General features: G+C 50.8%; 1 protein-coding gene across 4 annotated transcripts; it reads right to left on the bottom strand.

The window, feature by feature from the left end:
• Positions 1 to 597: 597 nt before the first annotated feature.
• Positions 598 to 9262, bottom strand: Cox19 (cytochrome c oxidase assembly factor COX19). 4 transcript variants are annotated; one of them, XR_013047863.1, is made up of 4 exons: positions 9103 to 9262; positions 6287 to 6398; positions 5309 to 5527; positions 598 to 1130 (listed from the first exon to the last, which is right to left on the bottom strand). XR_013047863.1 is itself a non-coding variant. In XM_006991110.4 (3 exons), exons 1-3 carry the CDS (start codon positions 9182 to 9184, stop codon positions 1046 to 1048), a joined length of 279 nt encoding a protein of 92 aa, XP_006991172.1. In that variant the 5' UTR covers positions 9185 to 9255; the 3' UTR covers positions 598 to 1045. The 4 variants fall into 4 exon arrangements, 2 of the variants coding, with proteins under 2 accessions (XP_006991172.1, XP_076417426.1); XR_013047864.1 differs by lacking the exon at positions 5309 to 5527 and having other exon boundaries at positions 9093 to 9221; XM_006991110.4 differs by lacking the exon at positions 5309 to 5527 and having other exon boundaries at positions 9103 to 9255.
• Positions 9263 to 11574: the final 2312 nt, after the last annotated feature.

Genomic DNA, 11574 nt, shown 5'->3' on the forward strand with positions numbered 1-11574 from the left:
CACAGGAACTCCGTGTTTCCATATCTACCAGTGCTGGCTTGAGACCCCCGGGTGCTTGAGACCCCCCTGTGGAGGCGTACAAGCGGGTTACTGAAAGGAAAACCTAGTTTTAGAAACATCTCGGGACATCCAGAAAACAACCTTTAGGAGAAAGACATCTGCCGCTACCCTAGAAAAATGAAGTTGAGTGGGTGAGATCCACCAAGCCCGGGGACCAGGGTTCAATCCCTGGGACCCGCGTGTGCAAGGAGAGAGATGACCCCTGTAAGTTGTCCTCTGGCCCACACACTGGGACAGTGCTCCCCTAAATAAATAAATAAATGCCATTTAAGAAGCAGGAAAGTGTGCCGGGGACACAGTTCCGGGCAGTAGAGTGCTTGCCTAGCATGCAGGGAGCCCGGGTTCTACCCCCACACCACAGGAGCCTGGTGTAAGGGCGCACACCTGTAATCCCAGCACCGCAGGCCTGGAGGCGGAAGGATCAGAAGTTCAAGGTCATCCCTGGCTACATAGGGAGTTTGAGGCCAACCTGGGCTACAGGAGACCATGTCTCAAAACACACAAAACAAGAAGTCAGATATGTCAAAAGCCAAAGAGTTTCTCACTTCCTGCTTTGTATTCCAGTTTTGTTCAAAAAGAACACAGACAAAGGGAAGCACGCCGGTGTGCGTCTGTGAGCACGAAAGCAGACGTTCTGTGGTCGCACGGTTTCACCGACAGGTTCTGGTCGGAAGACTCAGTGTGGAGAGCTGTCCAGGGCTCTGTGGTGTGACGGCCACACAGGGCAGGACATCTTAGCACATCGCTGTTGGCCCCTGAGAGAATCCTGTGACATACACAACGGAAGAATAAAACCACTGTCTGGAGGGAAACCAAGGACAGCTGAGGAGACGTTTTGGGGTGTGCTGCAGGGCTGGGCCATGCTCTAAAGTCCACTTGGGGACGCCCTCCACTGGGCAGCAGAGGTGAGTCTCAGGTCCCCGGGCCCTGTGGACAGAAGGGCTCTGCTCCAGGCAGCTGGGGACGTGGGTCTGTAGCTCTCCTCTCAACATTTGTCCTTGGCCTCCGGCTTCTCATCCATCACATCTCTAAAGCCCAGCTTTTCCAGTGGTTCCGGCGCCATCAGCTGCCTGGAGGAGAAAGATGCTGTCACGGGACCACGCTCTTATGCTCATTTGCCTGCCCGGCCTCCCAGCACCCCCATTTTAAAACAGAAAACAGACCCAGAGATCAGTGTCCCTCCCACAGGGCGAGGAGCCAATAGGCTGTGTGAGCCCCAAGGTCCCTTCCAGCCACAAGGTCAGCCCAAGTTCACAAGGGCAGGGGCTGAGGATGTGGGCGGGGCCATCAGTGGCACAGGACCCCACAGGTGTGAGCAGAGCCTGGGAGAGCTGAGGCTAGGTAAGTGTCCCCATAGTTGAGGAGGACAGGGGTGGGGAGGGCAGGGCTGGTCAGTGAGCTCCCGGCCAGCGAGGCTCTGTCTCCAAAGTGGGATGGGCGGTCCTGACAAAACCCAAGGTTGACTTCCTTTTTATTTTATTTATTTTCTGTTTTTTTTTTTTTTTAGATTTATTTATTTATTATGTATACAGAGGAGGGCGCCAGATCTGATTACGGATGGTTGTGAGCCTCCATGTGGTTGCTGGGAATTGAACTCAGGACCTCTGGAAGAGCAGTCAGTGCTCTTAACATCTGAGCCATCTCTCCAGCCCCCTATTTTCTGTTTTTTTGAGACAGGGTTTCTCTGTGAAGCAGTCCTGACTGTCCTGGAACTCACTCTGTAGACCAGGCTGGCCTTGAATTCAGAGAGCCGCCTGCCTCTGCCCTCGTGTGCTAGGATTAAAAGCATACACCACTGGGGCTGGAGAGATGGCTCAGTGGTTAAGAGCACCGACTGCTCTTCCAGAGGTCCTGAGTTCAATTCCCAGCAACCACATGGAGGCTCACAACCACTTGTAATGAGATCTGGTGCCCTCTTCTGGCTTGCAGGGACACATGCAGGCAGAATATTGTGTACATAATAAATAAATAAATCTTTAAAAAAAAAAGCATATGCCACCACCCCCGGCTCCAAGGTTGACTTTCACATGCACAAAATGCACATGCGCGTGCACACACACACACACACACATACACACTCACACACACACAGCCAAAGGAATCTTTCAAGGTGCCTCTGCCTCCGAAGGGAACCCACCTAGAAAGAAGTCCTTCAGATATCTAAGGCAGGAGCAGGAGCACTCAGGCGAGCCCTAGCTCTGGCGCCTTCCCGAGGTCGCAGCCATGACTGACTGTCCCGGCAGCACTCACTCCAAGCACAGTGTGACAGGTTTTCACAGCCTCCTGTCATCTTTACCTCTCTGGAGTGGGGACAGGGGGGCTGCAAGGCCAGCCCCTGAGGTTACCCATGCCCATGAGGCCTAAGGAGGGATGCTGTGATTTATTATTTATTTTATTTTATCTTTGTTTTTCGAGACAGGGTTTCTCTGTGTAGCTCAGGCTGTCCTGAAACTTGCTCTGTAGACCAGGCTGGCCTTAAAGTCACAGAGATCTGCCTGCGCTTGCCTCCCTAGTGATGTGATTAAAGACCTGCGCCATCACTGCCCAGCATTTAATTTTATTTTTAATTGCATTTATTTATGCATTTGTGTGTGTATGCGCTACATCAACTTCAAGTATATGTGTGATGATTTCATTACCAACTAGCCTAACAAAATAATGGACCAGCCAGGCATGGTATCATACACTTGTCATCCTCCCACTCAGGAGGCTGAGGCAGGAGGACTGCCAGAAGTTCCAGGCCAGACCTTGCCTAGACAATTAAAAAAAAAAAAAAACCAAACCCACCAACTAAACAACAAAACCAAAAAACCAAACCAAACAAACAAAAAACCCCACCAACTAAACAATAAAATCTTCCCAATACCAGACAAAACCAGAAACATCTTTGCTTGCCTGCACTCACCTAGCTCAGGGCCCTGTAAGTCACAGAAGCGGGCGGGTCCTTCCTTCCAGGCTCTGAGGCACCTGTTCCACATGGTGCTGAGTGCGGCACAGACCCATGGGGACCAGAAGGCCTGGCAGCACTAACTCACTAACAAACAGGCAAGAAGTCCCTCTGCTGGTCCTGCCCAGAAGCCTTGCCCATAGACTAAGTCACTTCCCAGGGGACCGCAAACCAGCCACACCCTCCGAGCAATCACAGGAGCCACTGTGATCTGTGCTAGGCACTAGAGTCAAAACAAGTCCGCTCATTTTTGTTCTTTTTTGGCAGGGGGTGGGGGATACTGTGGGTAGAACCCAGGAACTCACACACTCTGAAATGCATCACCACTGAGCCACACCCCAGCCCCTCACTGGGGGATTCTAGGCAGGTGCTCTACCACTGAGCTACATCCCAGCCCCTTACTGGGGTATTCTAGGCAGGGGCTCTACCACTGAGCCACACCCCAGCCCCTCACTGGGGGATTCTAGGCAGGGGCTCTACCACTGAGCCACACCCCAGCCCCTCACTGGGGGATTCTAGGTAGTGATCTACCACTGAACTATATCCTCAGCCCTGTTTTTCTTATTTTGTTGATATAGGACATTAATAAATTGCCCACGAAACTCAAGTCCAAGTGGATCAAAGACCTCAACATAAATCCAGTTACACTGAACTTGATAGAAGAGAAAGTAGGAAGTACTCTTGAACGCATTGGTACAGGAGACCACTTCCTAAATATAACACCAGTAGCACAGACACTGAGAACAACAGTTAATAAATGGGACCTCTTGAAACTAAGAAGCTTTTGTAGGGCAAAAGACATGATCAATAAGAGAAAAAGACAGCCTACAGAATGGGAAAAGACCTTCACCAACCCCACATCTGACAGAGGACTGATCTCCAAAGTATATAAAGAACTCAAAAAACTAGACATCAAAATACTGAACAATCCAATAAAAAAATGGGCTAAAGAGCTAAACAGAATTCTCAACAGAAGAACCTCAAATGGCTGAAAGACATTTAAGGAAATGCAAATCAAAATGACTCTGAGATACCACCTTACACCTGTCAGAATGGCTAAGATCAAAAACACTGAAGAAAGCTTATGCTAGAGAGGATGTGGAGCAAGGGGAACACTCCTCCATCGTTGGTGGGAATGCAAACTTGTACAACCACTCTGGAAATCAGTATGGTGGTTTCTCAGAAAATTGAGAATTAATCAAGACCCAGCCATACCACTCTTGGGCATATACCTAAGGAATGCTCAATCATACCACAAAGATACATGCTCAACTGTGTTCACAGCAGCATTATTCGTAATAGCCAGAACCTGGAAACAACCTAGATTCCTGTCAACTGAAGAATGGGTTAAGAGAATGTGGTACATATACACAATGGAGTACTACTCAGCAGAGAAAAACATGAAATTTGCAGGTAAATGGATGGAACTAGAAAATGTCATCCTGAGTGAGGTAACCCAAACCCAGAAGGACAGACATGGTATGTGCTCACTCATAAGTGGATTCTAGATATAAAGCAAAGAACAATCAGACTGCAACCCATAGAACCAGGGAGGCTACATAGCAGGGGGGACCCTAGGACGACTGTGGCTTAGAATAAGTTTTGGTCTTACTCAATCACTGGGCAAACTATAGTGAAACATTTCACTATTAGGATAAGAATTTGTACTGTATCAAGCTGATAATAGAAAAAATTAAATTAAATTTAAAAAAATTTAAAAAATAAATAAATTGCCCAGATGGTTCTTGAACTAATTTTGTAGCCCAGGCTAGCCCCAAACTCTCCATCCTCTTGCCTCAGTCTCCCGAGCTGCCGGGATGACAGGCCTGTGTTACAGGTCCTCTTACTTGCTGAATTTGCCCAGCTTGTCTGTGGGGACCTCTCCTTTTGCAGACACCAAGACACAGGGACTGAGCCTAGGGAAGGCAGGACCTGCTCACATCCTTATCCCCAGACTGGCATCATGTTGTCCCTCTGCTAAAGCTCAGCAGAGCCAAGAGGAAACTCTTGGCCACCTTCTGTGGCTACAGGCAGTCACTGAGGCTCAGTGCCAGCCATGTGCCCCCTGGAAGCAGTGACAACAGGACAAGACCTTAGAGTTAGCCGTCCCCACACTGTACCTCAGGGACTTGTCTGGATCTGTCAAAGAAAGAAAGCAGGATTCAGGGGCCCATTGGCGTCTCCCATCTTGAGAGACTGAGGTGCCGGAATTTCAGCGCGTGCAACTACGACAGACACCCCGCCCCCAGCCTGTGTGATGACACACTACCCGAGTCTTCACTTCACGTTCACGGCTCTTACTCGCCACAGCTCGCTGGTTTTTGTTCTGCTTAAAAGTGAACTTGGGGGAGGGCAGGCACCATCATCCATCACTGCTTAAGTCTCCTATTGTCCCCATGACATTCCAGACAGCTTTCACTGGAAGGGACGGCACAGTGCGTGTTCTTACGGGCTGAGAATGTGAAGGGCATGGAAACCTGTCAGCTCAGCCAGCACTGCTGGGATGTGCGATTCTGAAAGCTGAAGGGCAGGCACAAAGCTCTGAGGAATGGGGCTGTGCACAGGACTGTCACTCACAAAGCGGTTCCCAGGGCAGGCCTGGCAGCCTCAGTGCCACCTCACCTGCCAAGCAACACTGTGATGTGGCCAGGATAGCCGGGTTGGTAAAACGGACCTGAGTTTCCCCTCCAGAACCCACATAAAGAATGCTGGGGGTGCTGGCGAGTTTGCAATCCCAGCACTGGCAGGCAGAAATGGGAGGACTCCTTGGCTGGCCTGTGGCCAGCCGAGCCTAATCAGTGACCTCCAGGCCATCCACAGACCTTGTCCCAAAAAATACGGTGGGAGCTGGAGAGAGAGCTCAGCAGTGAAGAGTGTCTGCTGCTCTTTCAGAGGACCAGGGCTCAGCTCCCAGCACCCATACGGTGGCTCACAACACACACACACACACACACACACACACACTCCAAGAAAAAAAATGGAAAAACCTAAGCAGAACACTAGGCCTGAACAAGGAGCATCTTTTTTTTTTTTTTTTTTTCGAGACAGGGTTTCTCTGTGTAGCTTTGCACCTGTCCTGGATCTCGCTCTGTAGACCAGGCTGGCCTAGAACTCACAGAGATCCACCTGCCTCTGCCTCCCGAGTGCTGGGATTAAAGGCGTGCGCCACCACCGCCCAGCCTACAAGGAGCATCTTGATAGGCATCTGGCAGAAGAGGCTGTGGGAGCTGCAGGAAGCTGGGATGGAAACTCCAGGCAGAATTGTGAAGGAGTACTCGCCTTTGCATCCTGCACATCAAATACTCTTTAGATTCATTTCTGCACAAAGCATTTTCAAAATTCTTGTCACGGAGACACTTCATGAATTTTTCTTTAAAGCTTTTACATTCACCTAAAAAGAAAAGGAAGACAGCGTCCTGTTTGTAAAGAGAAGGCCTGACCTGCTCACACAGCGGCCTGCAGGGCAGTGCTATGGTTTCCATCAAAATTTGTCTCCTTCCTGGGGCTGTGGATGTGGCTCTGGGGTAGAGTCCATGCTTGGCATACAATCACTTGGGGTCAATATCCATCACTTCAAAATAAAAATCAAAAACAAACAAGGAGGCTGAAGAGATGGCTCACTGGTTATCAACACCGGCTGCTCTTGTAGAGGAACTGAGTTTGGTTCCCACCACCCACATTGGACAGCTAAGAAATGCCTGTAACTCCAGCTCCAAGGGATCAAACACCCTCTTCTGGTCACCAAGGGTACTTGCACACATGTGGTGCATACACTCAGATGCACACACATGCACTCAGCTGTACACACATACACTCAGATGCACACACATACACACTCAAGATGTACACACATACACTAAGATGCGCACACACACACACAGATGCACACACATGCACTCAGATGCATACACATACAGTCAGATGCATACACATGCACTCAGATGCACACACATGCACTCAGATGCACACACACACAGATGCACACACATGCACTCAGATGCATACACATGCACTCAGATGCACACACACAGTCAGATGCACACACATGCATTCAGATGCACACACATACAGTCAGATGCATACATATGCACTCAGATGCATACACATGTACTCAGATGCACACACATACAGTCAGATGCATACACATGCACTCAGATGTACACATACAGTCAGTTATACACATATGCACTCAGATGCACACACATACAGTCAGATATACACACATACACTCAGATGCATACACATACATGCAAAAAATGCACACAGTGCACTCAGATGCACACATATACACGCAGATACACACATATAAAGTTAAACTCAGACACACATAAAGTTAAAATTTTTTAAAATAAATTTTAAAAATGGGAAACTTCCCAATGAAATGTTGGTGAAGAAAATAATAATCCAAGGAGATTAGAGCGCTCGGTGGGCAAAGGTACTTGTTACCCAGACTGTCAACCTGAGTGTGATTTCCAAGACCCATGTGGCAGAGAGACAGACACCCCCCCACTTCCCACAAGTTATCCTTTGACCCCATGTGTACCATGGCACACCCTCAAACACACTAAATACATAAATACTATTTAAAACGACAATCATCTCTAAAGCTGTCCCTCGAGATGGAGTCTCCATAGAAATTCACACAATGCTCAGTCTACACTAACAAGCCACCTAAACACCACATGTCAGCAGCATTTCTCAGGGTTGGTGGTTTTGTTCCTGGTAGGTTGGGGGTGGGGGTGTTTGTTTGTTTTCTTTTCTTTCTTCCTTTTTTTTATTTTATTATTATTATTTTTTTTTTTCGAGACAGGGTTTCTCTGTGTAGCTTTGCGCCTTTCCTGGGACTCACTTGGTAGTCCAGGCTGGCCTCGAACTCACAGAGATCCGCCTGCCTCTGCCTCCCGAGTGCTGGGATTAAAGGCGTGTGCCACCACCGCCCGACATTATTATTTTTTTATTTTATTTTTATTCTTATTTTTGTAGTGCTGAAGACTGAACTCAGGGCCTCCTGTTCCTGGGCATGCTAGGCCCCAGTTCATGAGACTGTCCAAAACCTTTTGCAAGTTTTTTTTTTTTTTCCTTCACAGGTTTCAGTTTTCCAAAAGGCACTTTAACTGTAGACGTCAGAACTGTGGATGGAAATCCTCTGGGCTGGAGGCACAGTTCAGAGGTGGAGCACTTGCCCAGCATGTGCCAAGTCCGGGTTCCAGCCCCAAATTGGATATCAAAAAGCTTTTTGAAAATATTTCTTTGCCTAATGTTCACTGAAGACCAGAGCCTCAAGCTGGGGAGGGATGGTGGCTCCCGGGCTAGCCACAGGGGAGCTTAACTGAGTTCTATTCCCGGAGCCCATCCCAGTCCTGGTCACATTAGACCCAAGTCTAAAGGAGCTCTCACTTGGAAGGACTGTGCCACGGCAGGTGGCTCTCTGAAATAGGGATCGTCGAGACTCAGTTTCCCTACCTGCACTCACACGGGCCTCTGAGAGGTGCCTGGAGCTCTAATTGCTCTGCACTCCCAGGTCCAGTACCTCAGACTCCACCCACCAGATCTAGCATCCCGGGTCCTGGTAACCAAATCCAACACCCCTGACCCTGCCACCCAGGTCTATCACCCCACACGCTGTCTCTCAGATCCAGTGCCTCACACCTGGGCTCTCAGCACCCCATTTCCTGTCATCCACATCTAACTCCTCAGACAGTGCACCTAAATCCAGCACCTCTGACCCTATCACCCAGATCTAGTACCCCAAGCCCTGCCACCCGGATCCAGTACCCCTGACCCTGCCATCTATCACAGAGAAACAGCACTCCAAACTGCCACCCAGACCGAGCACCCCAGACCCTAAACCCAGATCCAGTACCCCTAATCCGGTCACCCAGATCCTACACCCATAACCCTGTCACCCAATCCCAGCACCCCGACCCCGCTATCCAGAACTAGTACCCCAGACCTTGCCACCCACATCCAATACCCCTGACTCTGTCACCTGTCACCGAGAAACAGCATTCCAAACCCTATCACCCAGACTCAGCACCCCAGACGCTGCCACCCGATCCCGGGCCGCCGGCAGCCTGAGCCTTGCCTCGCCTCACCGAAGTGGTCCAGCGGGAAGCTTCCTTTGTCTGGTGGCCGCGGCTGGAAGCTTTTGGTCCCGAAGTTCATTGCGGTCGACATGACGGCCGGAGCAACAGCGGAGAGCAGCGGCAACGCAGGGCGGACGGTCGAGCACCGAGCAGGCCCAGGAAGCGCCGAGCTAGTCGAGCGGTGGGCCTGCCCCGCCCCGCCCACTCAGCCCCGCCCACCCGTCTAGGCCCCGCCCCGCGCTGTGCTCTGAAAGGGCGCAGTGGTGGTCGCAGTCAGGCGCTTTCCAGTCTTCTACTCAGCAGAAGCTCAGCCATCTTATGGTACCGATGGGCAAACAAGTCAGAGAGGTGCAGCCCCTTGCCCGAGGACACCAGTTTGTGCCCCGCGGTCTTCATCCCACCCAGCTGTCTGCCAGGGACTGAGTTTCCCATATGCTCAGAGGGTCTGATCAAGGCACAAAGCACAGTAAAGGAGCCGGTGGCTAGTTTCCTGTGGGCGGTGTTGTAGCACAGTGCACGTACAAGTGGTTGTTGTTTTTTCTAATTGTTTATTTTTATTTTATATGCATTGTTGTTTTGCCACGGGTGTTGGGTCCCCTGTGTATTGGGTCCCCTGAAACTGGAGTCACAGCTGTGAGCTGCCATGGGGTTGCTGAGAGTGGTACCCTGGTCCTCTGGAAGAGCAGCCAGTGCTCTTCCTCTTAATAACCGCTGAGCCATCTCTCCAGCACCACAAACAAGGGTTTACAGTCAGAAATTAAATCGGGGTGTAGTGCCTCGCACCTGTAGTCCCAGCTGGAGAGGCTGAGGCAGGAGAATTGCCTGAGTTTTAGGCAAACCTAGGCTACACAGCAAGACCCAGTTTCACAAAACAAAACCGCCGAAAAGGCACCTTCTGTGGTTCAAGAGACTAGAAGTCTGAGCCTAGGGTGTGGGCCATTAGCGCCGCCATTGTGGGCTGCTGTCCCTGCTCCCTGCTCTGGGAGCCCAGGGTCGTGTCCCCACCCCCCCGCCCCCCTGTCCCATGTCCCCCTCGCCCCCCGTCCCGTGTCCCGTCGTCCCCGTCCCCATCCCCCCGACACCACCCCCCACCCCCCCACCCCGCCTCTGGGGTGTTCTATCAATCTTAGGTAATTCTGGATTGCTAGAAACAATGTTCCCTCTGGGCCTCCACTTCTGGTGGCATTCTCCCCGTGTGTCTGTGTCCAAGAATTCCTTATATGAGGACACTGCCACATTGAGGTAAGGCCATCCCAACAATTTTTTTTTCTTTCTTTCTGTTTTGTTTTGTTTTGTTTTGAGGCAGGGTTTCTCTGCATAGCCCTGGCTGTCCTGGAATTTGCTCTGTAGACCAGGCTGGCCTCAAACTCAGAGACTGACCTGCCTCAGCCTCCCAAGTGCTGGAATTAAAGGTGTGAACCACCATGCTCAGCTCATCCAAACAATTTCAACCTCGGCTGCTCACATCTGCCATGATGCTGTTTCAGAAGGGGCCATCAGGTCCTGGGGTGGGGGTGGGTGGGACTGTGCCACATGGCTTTGGAAGGAATGTTCTGTGGTAATGGGATGCGGTCTACTGACTTGTTATGGCAGTACCGCCTGTCCCCAGAACCCCTGCTTTTCAGCTGGGGGATGGGGAAGACCACTTGCTCCTTGCCTCCCAACACTGGCTGTGATTGTGGGATGCTGTCCATCATTCCATCACAGCCACAAATGTCACACAACCATCCAGACCCTGGCAGTGAGCAGGAGGAGCATCCGTGGGCTCATAGCGGCTGGGGTGGGGGGCAGCTCTTTCCCTCTACAGTCCTCTGACAGACCCCAGCCTCACTAATACTTCCAGTGTTGGGTAGAAGAAGCAGTTCCCCGGGGCTGCAGAGAGGTGCTTGGCCAGCAGAGCCCAGCCCAGAGCCCACCCCAGAGCCCACCTCTTCCACCTTGCTGGGTCCCCCTCCAAAGCCATCCATTGGTCTCCTTGCTGGATTCCATGCTGGCTTCCTGTGGGGAAGGCTGGATTTAGCTTCCGCTGTCCAGACCGATGGACTGCCTTGCAGAGGGGTGCCATTTCCCTATCCAAACCTCCAGAAAGCCCATTCCACATCTAGTTCAGCTTACCTCTCAAGAAGGGGCCTGGGGGGGGGGGCTGGAGAGAGGGCTCAGAGGTTAAGAGCACCGACTGCTCTTCCAGAGGTCCTGAGTTCAATTCCCAGCACCCACATGGTGGCTCACTACCATCTGTAATGAGATCTGGCAACCCTCTTCTGTATACATAATAAATAAACAAATAAATAAATAGATAAATAAATAAGTAAATAAAAAGAAGGGGCCTGGGGAGGCAGCTCAGCAGGCAAGAGCACTTGCTGTACAAGCATGAGGACCCGAGTTCAAATCCCCAAAGCCTACAAAAAAATAAAATAAGAAATGCCAGACCGGGTGGCACGGGCCTAAAAGCCCAGCACTAAGGAGTTGGGGCTTGCTGGC

This window comes from Peromyscus maniculatus, chromosome 23 (genome assembly GCF_049852395.1).
Source record: "Peromyscus maniculatus bairdii isolate BWxNUB_F1_BW_parent chromosome 23, HU_Pman_BW_mat_3.1, whole genome shotgun sequence".
NCBI classification, from domain to species: Eukaryota; Metazoa; Chordata; class Mammalia; order Rodentia; family Cricetidae; genus Peromyscus; species Peromyscus maniculatus.

Excerpts from the sequence above, each read along its gene's own strand:
- Cox19 (XM_006991110.4), bottom strand. The coding sequence starts at position 9,184 with ATGTCGACCGCAATGAACTTCGGGACCAAAAGCTTCCAGCCGCGGCCA. Across the intron at positions 6,399-9,102 it reads CTTCCCGCTGGACCACTTCG|GTGAATGTAAAAGCTTTAAA; the intron begins GTGAGGCGAGGC and ends TTTTCTTTTTAG. Across the intron at positions 1,131-6,286 it reads TTGATGTGCAGGATGCAAAG|GCAGCTGATGGCGCCGGAAC; the intron begins GCGAGTACTCCT and ends TTTCTCCTCCAG.